Source organism: Equus asinus, chromosome 1 (genome assembly GCF_041296235.1).
Source record: "Equus asinus isolate D_3611 breed Donkey chromosome 1, EquAss-T2T_v2, whole genome shotgun sequence".
Classification (NCBI taxonomy): Eukaryota; Metazoa; Chordata; class Mammalia; order Perissodactyla; family Equidae; genus Equus; species Equus asinus.
In genome coordinates, this window is record NC_091790.1 from 205,241,641 (window position 1) to 205,264,980 (window position 23,340).

Sequence of the window (23,340 nt, forward strand, 5' to 3'; positions counted from 1 at the left end):
GGACAACAACAAAAAGTAAGAGGCATCTGCTGGTGGTGGAGCTCTAATGAATCCCTGAATTCCAGAAAAGGCTTTCAAGAGAGAATTTGTTTTCTTCTTCTGTGAAAATGAAAATATGGCTGAGCCTTCCCTAACCCTTCAGTTGTTGGGCTTCCAGAGCTGGTATTTCTTTCTCCCGGCTGTTCTGTTGAGCGGCTGTGTGTCCTAGGCTGAGGACTATCAGACATGCGGGTTCAACGGCAAATTTCCTACTGCTGCTCCCTCCCCTCATGCTCTGTCTGCATCCACTCTCCTGGGGTGCAGCAGTGGCTTTTGTTTGGCATTCAAGATTCTGTCAGGCAGAGGAGGATGTCAGATCATTCAATCAGCCACCAGCTCCAGAGCTTTCTCTGTTCACTAACCAGCAGTGCCTATCCAGTGACCAGACTTTAATGATCCCAGTTAGGGGCTGAGAGCATCTAGCTAAGTGCCGGGCAAAATGTGGGAAAAGAAGATACAGATGCTCTCCATGAGAACTTTAGAGTCCATTCAAAACGTGCACAAGGAGAATTTCACAGTAGTGTAATCATTAAGCAAAAAACAAAACAGAAGTCATAGGCAGGTTAGAGGCCTATTGAGTTGTGCAGATAACTGAATCGTTGACCTAACAGACTGTGAAACAACCAAGAGCAGGAGTGGCTTCCACTGGATGAGGGACGAAGTTTAGTCTCAAGAGTGGAGGGTCCTGGTAAAAATAACAGCCTGGACATATGTGCACAGTGCACATTCCCACAGCGTCGGCTTCCCACCCTGCCTGGCTCCAATTGTGATAGACTGACTTAGAGATCAGACTATGCACTTTTAAAGAAATAATCTTTTCCAGTACTACTTGTTTCTACTCTTGTATTTTGATTTGTTGACACTCTGATTACAGTACCTGTTTTCTACTTCCCCAAAAAATCCATTCTGAACTCATTGGATTCAGTCTTTTGGTGAATATGTTCCAAGTACAAGCAGGTCCCTTTCCAACTTGTTGTGAAGAATCGTGATGGAATGCCCTGTGATGCCTCGGGATTGTGAGGGGCCTCGTGGTAATCATTCTGAATGACAAGTACCTTGTTCTGTAGTGCAGCTTAATTATCACCAGTTATGCACAATTTATGTGTCAAAAATCAAATTAGAAGTGTTTAAGGCAATCTTGGTTCCGAAGGGATTAACCAAATGAGAATGTGTCCTTTTCAATGTTGTCATTCATTTCTCCCTTGCTAGTCTGTGCTCTTTTGTAAATTTCTCTTTGGAATAATAGGCTCAAAGTTACCTTTTTTATTTGCAGATATTAAATATGTGTTGACGATAGGTCACACGCAGCATATGCCTTTTTTGGGCAGCTGCAGTTCTTGCGTTCTGATGAAAAGGACTCTGATATTCTCTAGTGCCACAATTATTGTTGTGGGAGCTGAAAAATCCAGCAGGATCATATTTGCATTAAAACATCCCTGACATTTGACTTTCATGGATTTTCACATTAGAGAAGATGGACAGTGGTTTTTGACAGAAAACACTAGAACACTTTCAGGTGGTATATAAATGAAAACCTTGGATATTTGCAAGTCATATTGAAGGTAGACTTTGGGTTAAGGCCAAGAGGAGGTTATCAGAATTTAAGACTCACTAGTCTTTTGGGCAGGAGCATAACATAGAGATTATTTTTATGGAATTGAATTTCATCACTGATTTAAGTCTAATGTCTGTAACTGCGTTGCTAACTCTCAGCTTATCTTTTTTTATTTTCGATTGGACTCAATAGACTTTATTGATAGGAGGAGAAATCTAGCAAATTGGCAGTTACAGCTCATAAATCGGAGTCTCTTATGGAAGAGTATAGGTACAAGCAAGTCAAAACCTTGATGAGGTGTTCTGAATTTACACTAGAGTCAACACAAGATGAAGTGAGTTATGTGGGAAAAAGCTATATTAAAATTACTTTTGAGAGAATCCCTCCAGTTGAGTTGTTACTCCTAGTTAACAAAGCAAGTTCTGTAATAAAATTTCCATGAATTTTTTAAATAGACTTTATTTTTTAGACCACTTTTAGGTTCACAGCGAAATTGAGAGGAAAGTGCAGAGTTCTCTTATACCGCCTGCCCCACCCATGCACAACCTCCCCCATCATCTGCATCTCACACCAAGAGTGGTACATTTGTTACATTTGATGAGCCTACATTGGCACATCGTTATCACCCGAGTTTACATTAGGGTTCACTCTTGGTGATGTACATTCAGTGGATTTGGACAAATGTATGATGGCATGTATCTGCCAATATAGTGTCATACAGAATAGTTTCACTGCCCTAAAAATCCTCTGTGCTCCGCCTAGTCATCCCTCCCTCCACCGTAACCCTTGTCAACCACTGGTCTATTTACTGTCTATAGTTTTGCCTTTACCAGAATATCGTGTAATTGGAATCATGCAGTGTGTAGCCTTTTTGGATTGACTTTCACTTAACAATATGCCTTTAAGTGTCCTCCAAGTCTTTTCATGGTTTAATAGCTCATTTCTTTTTAGCACTGAATACTATTCCATTGTCTGGATGTACCACAGTTTATTTATCTTTTTACCTACTGAAGGACATCTTGGTTGCTTCCAAGTTTTGGCAATTATGAACAAAGTTATTGTAAATATGTGTGTGCAGGTGTTGGTGAGAACATAAATTTTCAACTCCGCATCAAAGCCAAGGAGTGAGATTGCTGGATCTTACGATAAGAGCATGAGCAACCGCCAAGCTGTCTTCCAAAGTGGCTGCACCATTTTGCATTCTCCCCACCAATGAATGAAAGCTCCTGTTGCTCCCCATCTTTGTTAGTGTTTGGCATTGTCGCTGTTCTGGATTTTGGCCATTCTAATAGGTGTGTAATGTTATCTCATTGTTTTAAGCTTATCTTTTTAAAATTCCGGAACAAATGACTTTTAAAACGTTAATTTAAAACATACATAATATATATTATTTATTATATATATAAAATATTATATTATTTGATGCATTTTAAAACTGAACAGGCTCCTGCAGCCAGCATCCAGATCAGAAACAGAATATAGCCAGCATCCCAGGAGCCCCCGTCATGCTCTTTCATTACTAATCCCCCCAAGAGTAACCTAATTTCTAACATCGTAGAATAGTTTTGCATGCTTTTCTCCTTCTTACATTTACGTTATTAGTGTATTCATGTAGTATGTATTCTCTTACACCTGGTTCTTTTGTTCAATATAATGTTGTATTTTAGGTTGTATTGGTGCCCAATTTTTAATCTATGATGGATCTTCTCATCATGAGGTCTTATATAATCTCAATGAAAATTGCAAAGTCGTTTACAGAAATTAATACCTTTTGAATATATCATAACTTGTAACATATACCTTTTTGTTTCTTGGAGAAATAAGTGTTTAGGTCATCTCTTCTAGGTATTTTCTCTCTGTTCTCCTCCCTACATTAAACTCATCCTCCAAATTCACTCTTGTCATAGTCCATCTGTTATCAATGACTTTGATCAAGAGTCCTATCATAGGACACAGAGGTTACTTGATAGGTCTCTGGTATTGTTCATTTGCACTTGGGCGTCTGTGGTTGTGTTTGTAGATTCAGTGTGTCTGTTCACACCTACCTGCCGGCTGGCTGATTGGGTGAATGGTGCCTACCTACTCTGGTCATGAAGTAGAGGTTTGTTTTCACTGCTGCTGCTACTCTTGTTACTATTGTTTCTGGTTAAAGTTAATTTGTTAGTGCTAATTGAGACTGAGTGCTGTAAATGGGTAGTGCAGATAATATATTATGGTAGTCCAGAATATGGGAGGGATTGGTGAGGACAGGAAGCATTTGTGGAAGATTTCATGGAGTGTGAGGAATTTGCAAGATAGATACAGTAGAGATGGAAGGAAATGTAAGAGGGAAGGTCATGGTGAGCCATAATAAGCCTGGACTGCTCATTTGACAGAGGATGCCTGGCTTGGCAGCTGTGGAGGGACGTAATGAGTGTCAGGAGTTAAGGCTGAAGGATAGGATGGTGGCAGATTGGGAGAGTGTGGAATACCAGATTGTACTCTAATGGCTCCTACTGTCTGTAACAGTTTATGTCGTAACTATTTTTAGCCTGGTAAAACTCTAAGTCATCTTATCATTGTAAGAAGGAAAAAAGGATGTATATGTACTCATAAAAATTTGGATACATTTCAGGAAATTCATGGACCTGGTCAACCTATCCATGGACCATCCTAGGGATCAGCTCAAGCATTTATCCAAAACCCAGATGTTACAATGTATCAGTTAGAGAACTTTTGTCCATAGGTAACAGAATATCCGACTAAAATAATTCAAACTGTAGGCTCCTGTATTGTTTCACAAGCAAGAGGTCTAGCTGTAGGCAGTCCCTGGATGATTCAGTGGCTCAAAGACCATCTTTCCCTGTTGCCATCATTAGCATGTTGGCAAAGCCGCTATAGCAGCTTCACACGTCACAGCTCATACCCTCACAGGAAGGAAGGGAAAAGTGCAGAACTTGCCACATGTATCTCCATCTTTCCCTGAAACTAGACAGGAGACAGCTTATTTTCTGTAACAATATTACAGGGCCACCCTTGGTTGTCAGGGGGATTAAGAAAGCCAATATTTCGTAGGAATCATGTCTGCGGAGTTGGAGGAGTGCGGTGGCTTTTGGGGAGGCAGCCTAGTGTCTGCCACAAAAAGCAAGATGCCTCGATTAATGAAATACTTTAGGAACACGATCTACATCCCCTGAACTTGAGCAGTGAGTTTGTGCCATGCTTTAAATTGAAACAAATCTGAAAAGAGGGAGTTCTGACAGATTCTCATAAAAGAAAGAATTAATTTACGCCGCTACTAACCTTATCGTTAGTAGGAAACTTCCAAAGTAGTGAGAAGTGGATCCCTGGGAGAATCTTAACAGTCTCCCTTTTGACTTTTCATCATTAGTTCTAGAAGGATTATTAGGTGCATCTTGCTTATTTATTGAATCCTTATGCTAAAGAGCCATTTGTCTAAAGGATGGCGGTAGATGTTTATTATTCATGCCTGTATTAAGACTCTAAGCTGAGGCAAATGTGGCTACGTACTTATCCATAAAGGGGCACTTTTCAAAGCACTGCTACATTATGCATTTTATTTTAAAGGCGTAGTTGTATATAACTGTGAAACAGAGTAAATCTTATCCCGGTTTTCTCTGGAGTCTATTGCCTGGTTTAGATGAGAGCCTCTTGGTAAATTTTGAGTGAATTTTGGGAGCCTTGGGGACCATTTGTTACGATGGGCTGGCTGATCTCGTAGTTACTGTTTCAGGGAAGACTCTGGCCAGTCAGGAGCCAAAGGCAGCAATTCCGGGGTCTAAGTCGAGTTACCAGGTCAGACTCAGGAGCACAGAAATCGATGATATAATAATGTCAGAGAACTGGAGAGAAATTGTCCTCGATGAACTCAGGAGGTCAGGGTACTGAGGAGGATTAAGTTCCAGGCTGAAATTGTCCACCTTCTCTTTGAGGCAGAACTCTCACCTTAACCCTGCTTGAGCAACCATTTATCATTAAAATCACTAGAAATTAGGTTAAGTGATAATTTACAGAACCTCAGATTTAATGTCTTTACCCCCCCCACCCCGGTTTTTCCCTTATCCAGATGTTTTTAATGTCTTTTTAAAAAATTCAGTCAATGTATGATTATTGCATTTTCAGAGGATGCCTTATAAAGTAGTGTGTTAGTTGGAAATGGGAGAAAAGGTCTTGTGGAGTGTAGTAGCTGAAAAAATAGCTCCCCAAAAGATATTGATGTCCTAATTCCTGGAACCTGTGAATGCTACCCTGTAGGGCAAAAAAGCAGTCGTCACAGATGTGGTTATGTGAGGCATCTTGAGATGGGAAGATTTTCCGGATCCTACAGTGCATCCTAAATGCAATCACATGGATCTTTATAGAAGGAGGCAGAGGGAGATTTGACACAGGCAGAGGGGAGAAGGCAATGTGACCAGGGAGGCCCAGGTTGGAGTGATGCAGCCACAAGCCAGGCAACGCCCACAGCCACCAGAAACTGGAAAAGACAGAGAAGAGATTCTCCCCTAGAGCTTCCGGGCCAGGGCAGCCCTGCTGGCACTTTGATTTTGGCCCAGTGAAACTGGTTTTGGACTTCTGGTCTCCAGAACTGTGAGAGAATAAGTTCCTGTTGTTTTAATCCACCACATTTGCAGTAATGTGTTGCGACAGCCATAGGAAACTAAGAGAGAGAAATAAATGGCTTTGCCCATTCTACAATGGCTGTCTCTCACAGGCAGGCGTGAATGTGGACTTGTGGAGAGGTCAGAACTCGAAAGAGCTGTGCCGGGCCCTTCGGGGACCATGAACGAGACGACCGTGCTGTGTGCTCGGGTTTCTGCTTCTCCTGCCCACTCGCATCGGGAACCCACGCCCGGCTCCTCTCTCACCTCTCAGGAGGACTCCTCTCATTTTCAAATTTTGGTTCTTTGTCATCTCTCCCACCAGAAAAGGAAGTGAAATTCATTCACATTAAAGTGTATATTGGTGTTTTTCAAAATTTGAGAGGGAAAGACAATACCTATCTCTCGCATTGACAATTCTTTTTATTACTTTACTTACATGCATTAAAAAGATATAAACTCCGCTCATAGTTCATAGAAAATTAAGAGAAAGAGGCAAATTAAATACAGAACAATCAACAAAGCCAACAAAATTCAAATTAAAAATGTGCATTTTGTATGACTGATGATGATGGTTTCTGAAACTAAATTTCCCCCTTGAAATGTGTGTGCGTGGTGTGTGTTATTGTGACGCAGGTATTTGGGGTGTAAACTGCCTACTCTGGTGAGCCCTGGGTGGGGAATTGTTTGACCCACCGTATCTCTCATGGGAGCGCTGCACCCTTGTTCCTGTAGCAGACTGTGCAGGCGTTTGGGAAAATTAAACAAGCTGATGTTGGTGTTGGTGCATCATGAAGACGCATCCTAGCTCAGGCACTATTCGAGTGTGAGTATATGCTTATGATCGGAATATGACTTTATTAATATTTATTGCCCAAATAATATGGATAAATAGAAAAATAAACAGGAGAAAAATATATTAACAACCAAAGTTAAACTAATAATAATAGCAATAATAATAATAACAATCGTTTTCTCATACTATCAGTTCTGCAGCCAGTCCCTACATATTGCTCTTCACTGTGTCTGATTTTAGCTCTCTTGATAGTTATTCCTGTAATTCTTCGTGTTGTGCTTAGTTATCAATGTTCACAGACTACCTCCTATGAGAGTGAAAAATTTAACTCATTTACATCTCTTCCCGCTTCCTATTCTCCACTCTGAGTTATAAAGCCGATGAAGTTATTTTTAATTCCTCTACAGATTTCTTTCATAATTTTATGTGAAAATTTCTTTATATATCCATTTCTTGTTCCACTGGTCTTAAATGGTATCTCTTGACTTCTCGCTGGAGAAGATGGGGAAGTGAGCATGTCTAAATGGCCTTCTCTTTAATCCCACCACCATACCTCCAATTCTTTCCCTCAGCTTTGAGAAATATTTGCAAAGTCTTTTCTCACTTTGATAAAATCTCCCATCAAATAATAAGAAGTTGATTTAAAATAGAAAATTTATTTAAAGCATTAACAATTTTAGACTTTTCACATATATCTATTGTAGAACCTGGCAATGTGGAGAAAGCCATAGAGTGAGAAAAATTGTAGTACTGTGTCACTAAACGATTCATCTTAAGGCATTCGCTCAAGTGGACTCTCATTTCTTAAAATCCATCAATACCTGTAATTTGTTTATTGTTATTTGGACCTTGAGTTTCTTAAACAAACCAGTTTTTCTTAGCAGTTCTAATGGATTATTTCTATTTGAAATGAAGAAGTAAAACTGTCTTTATTGTGGACAAAATGAATGCCTATTTAGCATATGCTAATACAACCTGTAAGTAAGTGTAGAAAGGTTACAGAATTCAAGGTCCATATGCAAATATGAATTGTGTTTCTATGTATGAGCAACAAAAGTTGGCAATGAAAGTTTTAAAATACCAGTCTACTTGGGCTGGCATAACAAAGTACCACAGACAGCGTGGCTTAAACAACAGGAATTTATTTTCTCACAGTTCTCGAATCTTTAAGCCCAAGACCAAGTGCCAGCAGCATTGGCTTCTAGTGAGACCTCTCTTCCTGGCTTGCAGACAGCGCCTTCCCGCCGTCTCTCACATTGCCTTTTCTCTGTGTGCATGCATGGAGAGAGAGAGAAAAAGGAGAGAGAGAACAAGAGTGAGAAGCTCCAGTGTCTACTCCTCTCTTCTTACAAGGGGACCGTTCTATCTGATTAGGGCCCCACCTTTATGACCTCATTTAACTTTACCTCCTTTAAGGTCCTGTTTGTAAATATAGTCACACTGGGGGCTGGGACTTTGACACTTAAATTTGGGGGTATACATTTCAGTCCATAACACTCATGGACATCTTTGAGGGGCATTATTTTGCCTGCACAACCTGGCCCCCAAAGATTTACATCCATCACATGTACAAAATACTTTCACTCCATCCTAAGGTCCCCAGAAGTCTCAACCTATTACAGCATCAACTCAAAGTCCAAAATCTCATCAGCTCAGATGTCCTAAATATCATCATATAAATGAGTTATGGGTAAGTCTCTGGATATGCTCCATCCTGGGGCACAATTCGTCTCTATTATGGGCCTGTGAAACTAAAGAAATAAGTGTCAGCTCCTAAATACAATGGTGAGACAGGTGTAGGATGACAGTTATAGGCATCTCTGTTCAATAAGAGAGCGAACTGAAGGAAAAAAGGAGTCACCAGTTCCAAGCAATTTCTAAATTCAGTTGGGCAAACTCCATTAGTTTTAAAGGCTTGGGAATAATGCTTTGGGGCTCTCATTTCTGTCCTCACCCTTATTCTTCATGAAAGGTAGCAAGAGTTCATAGCTGAGTAGCTTTATTAGCATTTCTCCTGTCTGAGAATTTTCTTCTTTTATTTTATACTCTCTGTCCATTTTAGTCCAAGCTGGCAATGTTTCTGCAGTTGTAAAATTCTTAAGAACCTGTGGGTCGCCTATGTATGTCATGGGGATTTGTTCCATTAGACAAGAGGCTCCTCCATCGGGTTTTCCTAGATGCTGCTATCTTTCTGTTTGGTTTCTGCTGAGATGGCTGAGGGGATCTGTGAGTCACACACTTAAGCTCTTCAAAGAGCCTTTTGTGCAACTGAATACTGACCTTTTGATCTTTCAGAAGTATTGGCAAATGGTTGTTGAGCCACATCTCCTGCTTTTTCTTTCCTGACAGTGACTTTCTCTTTTAGCATCTTTTGCAATCTTGATAAGCAGAGGCATTTCTCCAAAGAATATACACAAATAGCCAATACCAAATGAAAAGATGCTCAACATCATTAGCTTTGAAATATTATTCATCATAAAAAGGAATGAAGTGCCGTTGCATATTATATATACTGTAACATGGATGAACCTTGAAAACATTATCCTAAGTGAAATAAGCCAGTCAGAAAAGAGCACATATTGTGCAATTCCAGCTGTATGAAATATCCAGAAGGGCCAAATGTATAGAGACAGGAAGTAGATTTTTGGTTGCCCAGGACTGAGAAGAGAGGGATGGGAATGGGGAGTGATGGTTAATGGTTATGACTTTCTTTGGGGAATAATGAAAATCTTCTAAACTTGGATCATAGTGATGGTTGCACAACTCTGTGAATATACTAAAACCATTGAGTTGTATATTTTAAACGGGTGAATTTTATTGTATGTGAATTTTATCTCAATAAAGATGTCAGGAGGGAAAAATTAAGTAGATACATCAATCAGCAGATGTGCGTATTATTACGTGAAGTTACAGGTGCCCAGTGGTTATAACTCACTAAAGAAACAGGTTGATAAATATATTTTAAGGTTTCAATTTATTTCCTAGGTCTAAAGAATGGGGTAGGAGCATGAAGAAGAAGCATGATGAATACCTTTGATGTATTTTATTTAGAAGCTTTAAAAAAGCACAAAAACTAGAACTTCTTAATTTCTGGGGTGTGTTGAATAATGCTGATGACTTAGTTTCCAGCATTTGAGTAAAATATATAATGTGACTAATTTTGATAATTTTGATAATTGTGCGACTAGTTTTCTTAGATGGTTCAGAAAACAGTGAACTTATAAGAAAAAGCCTTTAAGATAAATGAATATCTGTGGGAAGTTTGGGGTATAATAAAAAATAATATATTTCAGTAGCACGAAGATTTCATTACAAAGAATAAGCAAGAAGTTAAAGCAAAGGTGTAGATTTAAAAAATGCTTTCTTTACTCAACAGAAATTGATTGAACATGTCTATGTGCCAGGCTCCTTCCAGAGATGAAGTCACATTCCTAACTTAAAAAGAAAAGGGGAAAAATCAAGCTAGTATAGAAAACAGACTTAAAAGCAAATAATTGGTTCAATGCTGGCTCTTGGTAGCAGAAAGGAAAGCATGATGAACTTTGTCTGGGAAAGTCGAAAAGAAATACGTCCTAAAAGAGGTCTTGACAGGATTCTCTTGTAGCTCCTGCCCCAGCACTCAGATAATGTGGTTAATGTAATTCTTACCCTACTGTGGTTACTGAGCTTCTCACATTCAGTGTTGGATTATTCCAGAGAGGCTTCTCCAGAGAAATTTCTTTTGCTGCATTTTGGAGTACATCTCCCTCTTTGTAAAGGGAAAGAGTGCTCCCTTGGCTCAGCAGCTGCTGTTTCCTTCTGTCCCCAGGATTTTTGCCTACGTATGAGATGTTTCCTTCTCAGTCTCACTGGTGAACGATCTGCCACAGCTAGACAGTTTAACTCAGGATTAGGTGAAAAATCCCCAAGGTTCATATGATCATTTGTAGACATGTTACCTGGTTTAAATTTCATTATTCCTAAGCTGTTGATTGTGAAGCGTGACTGCATTTCTTCTTTTGTTATGGTAAGAATCTACCAAGGATGTGTGAGTAGCATCTGCAACAGGGATCATTGATTGCACGTCTTTTATTAAAAAATAAAAGAAATCTAATTGGAAGTATTGGTTCCAGCATCTAGTAGTGCCTGACACTGCACACACTCAGTTAAGATGTGGGCACAGTGAAGCGGAATGTTTCCTGGGTTTCCTTTGACTAAGCGGCTGTCCGTGTTAGGTTCATCATTAATGGTCACTCTGCAGTGAGTTACTTTGAAGCAAAAGCTATGTCATTGGAATTTGTGAAGTAATGATGCAGACCTTGAAAAATGGACAGTCTCTTTGATTTCCACATGTTCTTCTGAGTGTTTGCAGGGTAGCAAACAAATATTTTCAACTTCTGTAGAAATAACATACGAATGTGTTCAGTGACTTATTCTAAATGTGAAGAGTGCTTTTAATCTGAGCCTCAGATTGGGGTCTGTCTCCTCTAGGAAGCTGTATCTGACTTGCCCACCCCAGTTTGAGTTTTGAAAACACTGAGCTCCTGATGTCTGCCATGGTACCCGTCGAGAGGTGAACACCTGCTGTGTGCCAGTCATTGTAGTGTTTGTTCCTCGTTGATCTGACTCAGACACTAAGTTTTTTCTGATTAAGGAAATTTGTTCATAAAAATGGTTTTACCCTTTTCTTTATTTACAGATAACTCTTTTTTTTTCCTGGAGAATGTAACATTTTATCAGTATCATCATTAATGATACCTGCCTGAGATTTTCTGTATTTTGTGATTTTATTAGCATCCCACTTCTGGAATAGGTTATGAACAAGCCAGATTCTGTGAATAATGTCAATATTCAGGTTCTCTTACAAACATGGTTAGTTTTAGTTTTACCGACTCCCCATACATCTTTGGAGAAGCCATTTAGCCTCTCAGTTGCTCAGGTTTACCTTCCATAAAATGGCTTTCCTTCCTCCTCCGTCTTGTAGGATCAAGAGGTAATAAATGTCAGTGTACTCTGAAGACCGTAAAGTGTTTAGAGTTGTCACTTATTCCAGTTGCTAACAAAAGCAGAACCTTACGAGAGACTTCTGACAAATCTGGGTAGATTTTCTTTGTTACCAAGTTGGGTTTGTCAATAGCTAACCTCTATTTGTAGTGGTTGAAATCACCTCAAAGGTTATGCTGCAGATTAATCCGTTTTAGGGTACTAGAATTTATTTCTAATTTTAAAAGTCTGCAGAGAAGAGGTTTCAATATGTTCTTCTGTGGCTGCGCTGTTTAACAACGTAACTATTTAACAAGCATCTTAGGAAAGGAAAGGAGACTTCACAATTTACATTACGTTCTGACCTATGTAAAGATTCACTCCATCACTACAGATTGCAAGATACCTTTGCAGGCCCGTGAGCCCACCAAGCTGCTAAGTTAAGTACAACTGCTACATGGTTCTCCCACTAAAGGGCTGAAGGAAACCTTACTTTTCAGTGGTCCCCGAATTGCCTTTAGGATGAAATCCAAATTATAAAAGCCGCCAGCCACTTGTATCTCCACCTTTATGTTGGCTTCCAGTTTAAGATGGCAGATTGAGCACAGAGATCTTTCCCTTTTGACTTCAAGCATATAGAAATGGGAGGCGAATAAATGATAAAAACATAGCTGCACTCCAAAACAAGAAAAGGAGTTCTCCATAGAAGTGGAATAGAAAGGTGTCCTTGAAAGAAGGACCAGGTAGAAACCTACAGTGGCAAGTAATGCCACATCACTGCCACCCTCAAGGCAGAGAGACTGAGGCCAGGCCCGACAGGCAGGGCTGGGATACTGGTGTCCATGAGAGGCCAGGGGCTGGACAAGGGCCCTTGCCTGAAAACTGGCTTCACAGCCAGAGGGTCTCAAGTCACATTACCCACATAGGGCAGAGGGCTCCAGCCCAAATGGCCACACATGGCCTGGTGAGAACCATTACCCAGACAGAGCCTCAGTCTGCCCAGGACGCTGTTGTGGCCACAGCACCAGTAGTCTCTGGTGACTCAGGACGCTTGCTGGGGAGAAGCTGACAACCAAGAATCATAAGAACCTGCAGAAACCCCTCCACTAGGAAGCAGCACACCAGCTTCACACACAGGTGGACTTACATCCAAGGAAATATAATCAGTAGGGAAAACAGAAAGTGACATTTTAGGCTTTTTAAAGAAAATACTAATGTGACAAAGGAGCTTGCGACTATAATAGTATATGACTGTGAAAAAGACCTAATTAGGAATGTTAGAAATTAAAATATAATTATGTAAAGTCTTAAGATGCAGTAGTGGGATGAAAGAGCAGCCTGGACATGCTAAAGATAAAGCGGGTGAAGTAGAAGATGGGACTGAAGAGATCATGAACATGCTCCCAAAGACATATAAGTGTGGAAAAGCTAGGGATGTGGAGGTTGGACCTAGAAACCCCTGCACAGGTCCAGTTGGCGTTCGGGCCGGAGGGAATAGACTGACGGAGAAGCAATATTGAATGAGATCGTTACTGGTAATGTTCCTGATGTGGAGAAAGGCAGTTCTTACACTGAAAATGTTGGTGAGTGGTAAGCAGGATTTTTAAAGAAAATCCAAAGTGCACATTTTCTAATGAAATTTCAGAATATCAAAAATAATGAGAGGATCTACCTTTATCTCTAGACATTTCTAACTCACGTTCTCTACTGCACCAACGCCAACACACTCACAATTTCCTGGATGTACTGCATTCGCGGACACCTTCATGCCCTTGAAATCCTTCCTGGCTTGGGTGTTCTTCTGTCTCTTTTATCTTGGCTAGTGGGTTCTTTCCTCAAGGAACTCTTTCTGGAATTCCTCCTGCTTTTTTGTTCCCCAGTCTCCTTAAATGTTAACATGGCAGGTCCTCTGCTCTCAGCACTGTTGCAATGTGGTTATTCTTTCGACTTTGGCTCCCACTCTCTGTGAGCTTCTTAAAGTCAGTTGTGAGGTCTTTCAGTTGTGGTTCTTCAGGGCTCAGCACGGTTCCTGGAACTTGGCAGTCCTCATGCTTGTCACCACCTCAAAGGACTTTTGGAATGAATCAAACTATAAACCAGTGACGTAGATGGTAGTTGGAATATGTGAACAAGTCCTCAAGGTCCAGAGAGGCCAGCAGTGCGTGTCTGAAGGAGGCGGAGCTGAGTGTGGACAGAGCACTTCTTAGAGTGTGTATCGTAATGCCTCCCCCACTAACTCTCCCTATTTAAAAGTCTCCTATGCTTGTTAAATATCTTCTAAAAAGCAAATGAAGTAACAGGTTTTTAAAAAAATAAAACACATTTTGGGATGAATAGAACAGTCATTTGTGAAAAGAAAAAATTCAGAAAGTGAATAAATTGCCTTTCCATCTTTACCCAAAGTTTGTCTAAACAGCAGTCTTACAGACTTTCTTATTAGACACGTGGATACCTCAAAATGTGGAGCTAGAATCATCCTGGAATACTGAAGTTTAGTTAGAGAAAATTTAAGTTTCATATGATTATTTTCTAATTATATACTTGAGTGTCTCAGAAGTTTTTATACTTCTTTTTTGTTTGTTTTAGTTTTGTTGTATTTATGTATTTCTATTGAAACATGTTTAACATACAGCATTGTGTAGGTCTTAGGTGTACATGTTGATTTGATACTGTATTTGCGCTGTGGTTGCCTCCGTAGCGTTAGCTAGCAACTCCGTCAAGTCTCCTCTAATTACCATTTCTTTTTTGTGGTGGAAATAATCAAGATCTAGTCTCTCAGTAAGTTTGATGTTTATAATACAGGATTGTTGTTTATCATCACTGTGTCATGCATTAGATCCCCAGGACTTATTTATATACTAGTTGCAAGTATACTTCTTAATACTATCTCACAATATAACTTTGTTAGATCTGTCTAGCGATCTTTGAAATTTTCATTTATTGTCTGTTTTCCGTGGTGAAATGCTTCGTGTTTGGAGCCGTGTGTCTTTTTCTGGGGCTGCTTCCATTGCAGATAGAAAGGTCCTTGAGGGAAGACCTTGGTTTGGTTTAACGTGTTTTGTTGAGCACCTGGGAGAGCTCCACATACACTCAGTGTCCCTCCACGTACACTCAGGTCCACCAAGAAGGCCACCTCGAACTGAATCATTCTGTCATTCTCAAAAGACTTTCACACACGTCAATCCTATTTGATATTCAAGAAATCAGTCAGTGCACAAAGTAACACGAGACTTTTCTGACTACTTCAGTAATCTATGGCATCCAGAGAAGCCACGAGAAAGAAACCATAGGAGATGTAATGAAATCTATGCACTAGAATCCTAGGAGGAGCTTTGGGGATTTCATTCAGAGGTTATTCATTCTTACTTAATTATGTAATCTAACAAAAATTCTTGTTATTTTCCCAACCTGCCACAGATTTTGAAACAAAATTAAAAGAGGCAAAGATGATGTATGTGAGAAAGGGTTAAGAGAAGAGTGTCTTCTGGGTCTGACAGAAGTGACCGTGGCTGGACGGCCTGCCCTCGTGTGGTTAGTCTGTTAGCTGAGGCTCACAGGTCAGACGCCTGGCCAGCCCTTTGTCGTCTCAAAGTAGACGAGTGGGCTTTTGTCTCTCTAATGCAGAGAGCCTCTTCTGACGCAGACCTAAAACTCCAGAAGCGTTGACCTCAGGAAATAGGATGAAAGCTGCCAGATTTCTAAAATTCTCACCGCTGGTGCCATTAACTAAACCTGTCCCCTTGGGAGGGATATGAGTATGTTGCCTTCAAGGCTTGTGTCAGGCGCTTCCTCCCAAGCGGAGTGACCAAGATGAGGCAGGCAGAATCTGGTAGTTTGCTCACAGACATCTGGGGCCTGATCCTCTCTATACAAGAACAAATCTCCAACCCAGAGACAGCCAGAGACACGTGAGGTGTTTGGGGAGTAAATACCTGAGGCATAGGTGAGTTGTCTTTAACTCCCAGCACCCAACATGCTGCCAATAGTTGGAATTTAATGAATGCTTGATGAATGATTACATAATGCAGTTGAGGTCCATCCTGGACATTTGTTCCTGCCTCTCTTGACCATTTCCACCTTACTGCACATAAATCCGTCTTGAGACAGTTATATACCTCCATACCTAAGGAATATGATCACTTATGTGTTGCAAGCAGAGAGGGTGAAGTGATGCCATTTTACTGAATCAGAAGCCCCTTACCATAGTTTTTGATAGTTTACTTAAAAACAGAAAGCATGACTGGCTTTGTTCAGCATTTATTTATAGACATTACGTGTTTTCCTATATATACTATTTCTGCATGGCAATTAGAATGTTTTATGGTCCTCTCTTTTTGCCAAAGAAATTAAAAGTTTAACTATTTGCCTTGTTCTTTTCTAGCGGAAGATAACAGTCTGTCTCAAAAGAAGAAGGTCACCGTGGAAGATCTCTTCAGCGAGGATTTCAGAATTCACGATCCTGAAGCCAAGTGGATAAGCGGTGAGTCTCGAGTCCATGTGCACGTGAGAAACCACGTCCTGCTCCCGGCCACCTTTCCATAGTTTGTGTTCCGTGCTTTGCCTCTCCCATTCTTTCTTTGGCTGCAGAAATGGATCCACAGAGCTCTTGCTGTCCTAGTCACCTTATTATCCTTCTAAGGAAATGGGTATCTGGTAAAATTGGGCTGCTCCTTCATGAGAAACCTCCCTGAATCATTATTTCTCAGATGTGGATATGAGATGTTGCTAGGCAACAGGAACAGGGAGAGACAGAGCTGAGCTCTCCTCCTTTTCTCCATGTTCTTTATTCCTCCTTATATTCTCCTTGCCTTCCCTCCTCACTAGAGAGAGGGGACAAAAGGAACTAAAAGGATTCTTCTAGAATGCTGCCAAATAAACAAAACAGTGGAGCCCAGTGCACAGATGCAGATAAATTCATTTTCTATCCTTAACTTTAACTTGGATGAAATCTACTTTTCTTGTTTGGGGAGATTGTTTTAAACAACAAAACAAAATAGAATCAGAGGCAAAAGGTAGTATGTTCATAATACATGTTTTGGTCCAGGACATAATCTATTTCCTTTGGTTGGGTCTGAAATAATTTTAGAGTTCAGTCATGGGAGATGAGACGGAAATGTCTGCCCACCCGTGGTCTGCAGGCTTTGTCGCATTCCCCTCAAGCAGTATAGTCATAGCGCCTCTCCTGTTGTCCCCCTGGATGTTGTTTGCATTGAGTCTTAGCCTCAGTAAGATGCACTTGAAAATTAATCCGCAAGTCAGAGGAACTTTATATTGGAATGCTAGAGGTGTAGTTAAAACTCTGGCTTTTATAATAAACGAGGCTCAGAGAGATTAAGTGAATTTTCAGGGGTCACAGAGCTAGTTAATGGCACAAATGTGGCTGGAAGCCTGTCTCCTGACTTCCCATTTAGTGCTCTTTCCACCACTGATTTGTTGAGTGGCACAGTGTCATCATGTTTTCTTGCTGTCAAACGGCTTCTGAAATGCATCTCATGCTTCACAAACTCTCCAGAATCAACTAGCAATCACTCTGCCTTTAATCTCCTACCAGCACAGTAGCTCCTCCTGTGTCCTCTGCTGTGGCTTCAGTATTAATTTCTGATCCTTAGATTAGCTTATTTAAAAATGAAAGAAGTGGATGGCTCTCAAGGCAAATGTATTTTATAAAAGGTAATTTGGGAGAAATGAGAGCAGTGTATTTTGAATACTGGTGGAGGGCGTGCAGAAATCCAGAACATAGAGAGAGCCAAGGCCTTTTTGTTTGACTGAGGAAGTAATTTTACCTTTTGTTTTAAGGAAGAAGCAATTCTGTGTTTGTGTTTACCCATCGCATAGACAGGAAGTGAGCACCAACAGCATGTTCTGGGCCTGATCTTGGGAATAAATGATGATCGCTTTCTTCTTAAGGAGCATGAAGTCATGTTATGGAGACAAAACAATGAGTGACCAATGGTAATCCTGACACAAAATGCACAGGGGAGGAATCTGATGTTCTCACTCTTCTGGAGAAGACGTTTCAAAGACTGTCAATAAACTCACTCGTAAAGGATGGCTAGGAGTTTGCTAGAGAAGACAGAGAATAGACCCCTGGAAAAATGCAAGTCTGAAATGTTAGTCTGTACTAAACCCTGGTTGGGAGAGCCAAGCGTGGGCTGAGAGATGATGTCCAGGGATAGAAAAGAGAAGGGAGGGGCCGGCTCCGTGGCTGAGTGGTTAAGTTCGTGCGCTCTGCTACGGCGGCCCAGGGTTCGGATCCTGGGCGTGGACATGGCACCACTCGTCATGCCACGTTGAGGCGGCGTCCCACATCCCACAACTAGAAGGACCTGAAACTAAGATATACACTTATGTACTGGGGTGGGGGTTTGGGAAATAAAGCAGGAAAAAAAAAAAAAAAAAACGATTGGCAACAGTTGTTAGCCCAGGTGCCAATCCTTAAAAAAAAAAAAAAGGAAGTTTGGCAACAGTTGTTAGCCTAGGTGCCAATCTTTAAAAAAAAAAAGAAAAGGGAAGGGAAGGGGGGGTGGGGGGGTGAGGAAGGAAGGAAAACTGGTGGAGAGGCAAAATCTAGGAGTGAAACCAGAGGCCAGAAACAAAACTAGGAACACCAAACCAGAGCTGTAGAGTCCAGAGCAGGTTGGAGGAGGCCCTGCAAACACTCCACAGACGGCTAAAATAATATAGCTGTCTATTTTCATTAGGGTGCCCATAGTTTCAGACTTGGCCTAAATCAGCGTTGCATAGGCAAAAAAAAAAAAAAAAATGTAAGCAGAGATCTGGACCCACAAGGCACCAGAGTTTCAGTCGGAACCTTTGCCGGAATTTGTATTGTAAGGAACTTGTATCTCATGAACTAATTCATACTGCAGATGTGCTGGCTCACCGGCCAGAGGAAACAAGCCAGAATTTCTCTATATCCACAAAGCTGGGAGTTAATACAAGCAGTTGAGAAGTGGCCTTGTGCCCAGCAGAAACGGCCCAGCCTGCCTGTTTTGGCAGATGAGATCTCTTCAGAAAGACCACCCGTGGTTCTGAATGAACTGAACCCTCTCTGTTCAGGAGCGTTGTTAGGAGCATTCTTTGTAAATGTGCACACTAAGGCTGAGGTTTTGCTGCAGGGTAACCAGGTGGTCAGGTCTTGCCTACGACCAGGCACCACCCCGAGGGTGAGGAAACAGGTGGTTTTCTCCCCACGCTGCTTTGAGCTGCCCTCCTACTTCTTCTTTCACTTATTCCTCTGCCTGATTATTCCCTTTCCTCCTGCTCCCTAAAGGTGTAATAGTTTAAAGTGGACGAAATAACTTTGCAATTAGCTGAGACTTTATAATTGATTTTTTACAAGTACCGTAAAGAATTCATTCATTTTTTCATTCCACAGTTTAAGTGTTAAGATCCAGGGAAAGATTCCTACACATTGATAGGACTACTGCATGTTGTGGAGCTGGGATGAGCTTTAGAAATTATCAGAACACTCATTCACTCACTTAGCATTTATTGAGTGCCTAGAGTGTGGCCAGAGGAACTGGGCCCAGAGAGGGCAAGCGATTTGTCCATGGAACTGTTTCTTAGTCGTAGACTTGGGAGTCACCACCTACCACCACCACCGTCTACCACCACCGCCACTACCTGATCCGCCGTCTTCCCCTCCTCTTCCTCCTTTATCCTCTGTCTGCTCTTCTTCCTCTTCTTCTTCATCATCATAACTATCATCATCATCACATCATCATCATCACATCATCATCATCATCACATCATCATCACCATCGTCATCATCATTATCATCATCACCATCATCATCATTATCATCACCATCATCTCCATCATCATCATCACATTATCACCATCACCATCATCATCATCATCACCATCATCATCATCATTATCATCACCATCATCTCCATCATCACCATCATCATCATCATTATCATCACCATCATCTCCATCATCATCATCAGCATCACATCATTATATCACATCATCACATCACATCATTAGTGTCATCATCATCTCCTGGGGGTCCCATGTCTTAAGCTCTAGGCTAAGTGCTTTAAACATATTAAATCATTTAATTCTCACAACCTCCATTTTAGAGATGAGGAAACTGAGGCATAGGGTGTTTAAATGACTTGATCGGTATCACAGTAAGTAGCAAAATTTGGACTTAAAACGAGGTCCCTCTGGTTTTGGTAAACTGTGCTACATTGGATAGAATCCAGGTCTTCTGTCTCCAGCCAATTTATTTCACAACATCACTAGCAACATTGTGTGTTTTAACCAAGACTGTAGGTTGTGAATATTTCAGAATTATTGCTGTCCCTTAAATTCTCTATTGTAGCATTCCTTATTCCCATGATGCCTATGTCGAACTAACAAAGTACCAAAGTGATAAAGAAAAATAGTGTAATTCCCCATGGAGAAAGAGACTTGATTTTTTTTTTTAGTGCAGATTACCCACTAAAGTTAACAAATGTATCTTGGGTTTAATGCTAAAGTTAATAGCCTATAACTAATACACTTTATTTATCAGAAGGAAATGTGTTGGGTTGGAGTTAAATTTCTCCTCACCAACTTTTATACCAGAGACTTAATTTTTTTTAATCTACCTTTTCTGAAATTGATTGCTATAACAGCCTTCAAATTCTCTAATGTCCTGAAGCCCTCGTACACTTCCCTCTCAGATTTGTTTCAAGCACTGAGACCAGCCAGATGAGGTATGCAGAGCAATAGACGTGACGACTGCCAAGCCTCACGCTGAGCTCCCTCTGACAAAGAAGAGGCATGAACTTCCTGCAGTGGGCACAGTGCGGTCTCCATGTACTGGCTTAATTGAGTAAAGTATTGTATCTGTTATAGCAACCGCATTGCGCTTCTCAGCCTTCAGCTTCTCTTAATATGCTGTGCTGGGATTCCATGATATGAGGAGACCACTGTGATGAGGTCTTTAACTACTTCAGACACTTAAGTCCGTTTGTTTACATGGACCAATCTTCCTGGCTCTCCTCGGCTATTCACTCTTTGCAACTCTTAGGAGATGAACAGTTTCAAAACTTCTCCTCTTTCCTCAACCCTCCAAACCTTCTTGCCGTCCTACTTCTAAGCTGAGCCTGTTCCCACCATCACATCTGCTTATGTCCCAGCGTTTGCGCCTTCGTGTGCTCTGTTGCCTCCCCCAGCCCGTAACCACAGATGACCCGTCTGTGCTCGAGCTACAGAAATCACAGGTGAACTCGCTTCACCTACTTGACGGAGAATTGCAGCAACTCCCTCCTTTCTCTAAATGTTCATTTTTTTTTTTTTGCTCTGTGTTAGAGTATTCCCATCATCAAACAAATATGCTCTTATTTCTCTCACCTTAAACACACACATACACAACTTGTCTTGGTTCCACATTCCCTGCCAGGCACTGTCTGATTTCTCCATTCCCCTTTGCGGCTTGAAACAGTTGTTTCTCTGGGGCATCTCCGATTACTCTTCTCCATCCTCTCTAAACCCGCTCTAGTTAGGGCTTAACCCCCAGCACTCTCTGAAACTGCTCTTGTCAAGGTCACCCATGACCTCCAGTCTCTAAATTCCCTGGTCACTTCTCAGACCTCATCTTCTAACCATCAGAAGCACTTGTCACAATTGATTACTCCCTCCACCTGGATAAATTTCTTGCTTGACCTAGAGACCATCACATTCCTTTGGTTTTATTTTGACCTCATGGGTCCCTCCTTCTCTGGCTCCTTTGCTGAGTCTTGCTCTTCTCCTTGACTTTCATTGTTGGCGGGCCCCAGGGCTCAGCCTGTGGTCCTCCTCTTTTTATATCTGCACACACCCCCTCGGTGTTTTCATCTAGTCTCATGATTTTAGATGTTCTCCGTCTACTGATGACTCTTAAATTTCTGTCTCCAGATGAGACCGCTCTCCTGGAGTTCTCAGATGTCTCAGACATCGCCACCTTAACCTTAATATCTCCAAATCTGAGTTCTTGATCTGCTCCCCAAAAAACAAAAACCAAAACTCCTTCCCTAGCCACAAGGTTTTCAATTCTGTGTCTCCAGCTCAAACGTTCTTCTGAGTTGTCACCTTGGGCAGTGTGCTGTGTGTGTGCTCACGAATTAACACGTCCACGAGGATCCTTGCGGACACCTCACATTCTTATGTGCAGTACTAACCTATCCTCCCCTTTCCCTCCATCACAGAACTTTCCCTGGCTTCCCTCTGCTCTTAGGATGAGGCACACGGTCCTGGCCCGTGAGACCCTCCAGTTCCTGGACTCTCCTTCAGTCTTCTGCTTACTTTTCCTGTCTCATCTTTTGACATCTCCCCAGTTTTCTCTTAATCTGACCCAACTTGAACTTCTATTTTTTTTTAAAGATTGGCCCTGAGCTAACATCTGTTGCCAATCTTCTTTTTTTTCTTCTTCTCCCCAAAGCCACCCAAATATATATACAAATATACATATTTGTATACACAAATATACACAGTTGTATATTCTAGTTGTAGGTCCTTCCAGTGCTGCTCTGTGGGATGCCGCCTCAGCGTGCCCTGATGAGTGACGCTGGTTCCACACCCAGGATCCAAACTGGCGAAACCCTGGGCCTCCAAAGCAGAGTGTGCGAACTTGGCCACGGGGCCAGCTCCGCAACTTGATCTACTTGGTTGCTTATGAAGTTCATCTTTTTCCTTATGGTGGTGCCATGTAGGATGTTCCTTTTGCCCGTAACATTCCCTCTTCTCTGTGTCTGCTTATCATTTCTGCCACACCTACAAGTTATCCTCACTACCACCCCTACAACTTGTCATTTTCTTTTATATCTCTCCCTAGTACGCACTCCCCAAGCAGGCTTTTCTGTACTACCTTAACTCTTCAAGTTTTAGACTCTCATGTATCCTGGACTTCACCTTTTGTTGCATACTGTAAGTATAATAATTTATTTGATGTCCGTCTTTCCTTCCACATGTAAACTCCACAATGGCAGGATTCACCTCTGTTTATTTACTGTGGCATCCTCCCTGCCTAGCAAAGCACCTGGCTTTGGGCCAACTGCTAGAACTTCTTGAACATTTTCTCATTTGATACTTAAATGACCTATTCTTAAAGATAAGGAAACTTACAGGCATGCAGTCTTACCTAGGATGGCTGGAAATCTTTTCTGATGAAGTGATTTTAAGCAGAGACCTGAATGTGAGAAACATGCAGATAAGCTCTCTGGGGAAAAAGCATCCCAGGCAAGATGGGACAGCAACTACCACAGCCTTGATGCGGGAGTCTGCTCGGCATGCCTACAAGCAATGTCGAGCCAGGAGGAGAAAAGCAATAGATGAGACCAGAGTGGAATGTGGGGCCAGATTATGCAGGTCCTTGGCAGATGAGGGTGAGCAAATGAGAAAGGGGGTAGAATTTA

The 23,340-nt window shown here is 41.3% G+C and overlaps 1 protein-coding gene across 4 annotated transcripts in view; it reads left to right on the forward strand.

Annotated features, from left to right (window-relative positions):
* The window catches only part of DPP6 (dipeptidyl peptidase like 6), a 988,762-nt gene that overhangs the window by 601,558 nt on the left and 363,864 nt on the right, over nucleotides 1–23,340 (forward strand). For all 4 annotated transcript variants that reach the window (XM_044765679.2, XM_044765682.2, XM_014829001.3 and 1 more), the window contains exon 3: nucleotides 16,332–16,430. In XM_044765679.2, coding sequence (XP_044621614.2) covers nucleotides 16,332–16,430 — 99 coding nt within the window. The remainder of the gene's footprint in view (nucleotides 1–16,331; nucleotides 16,431–23,340) is intronic.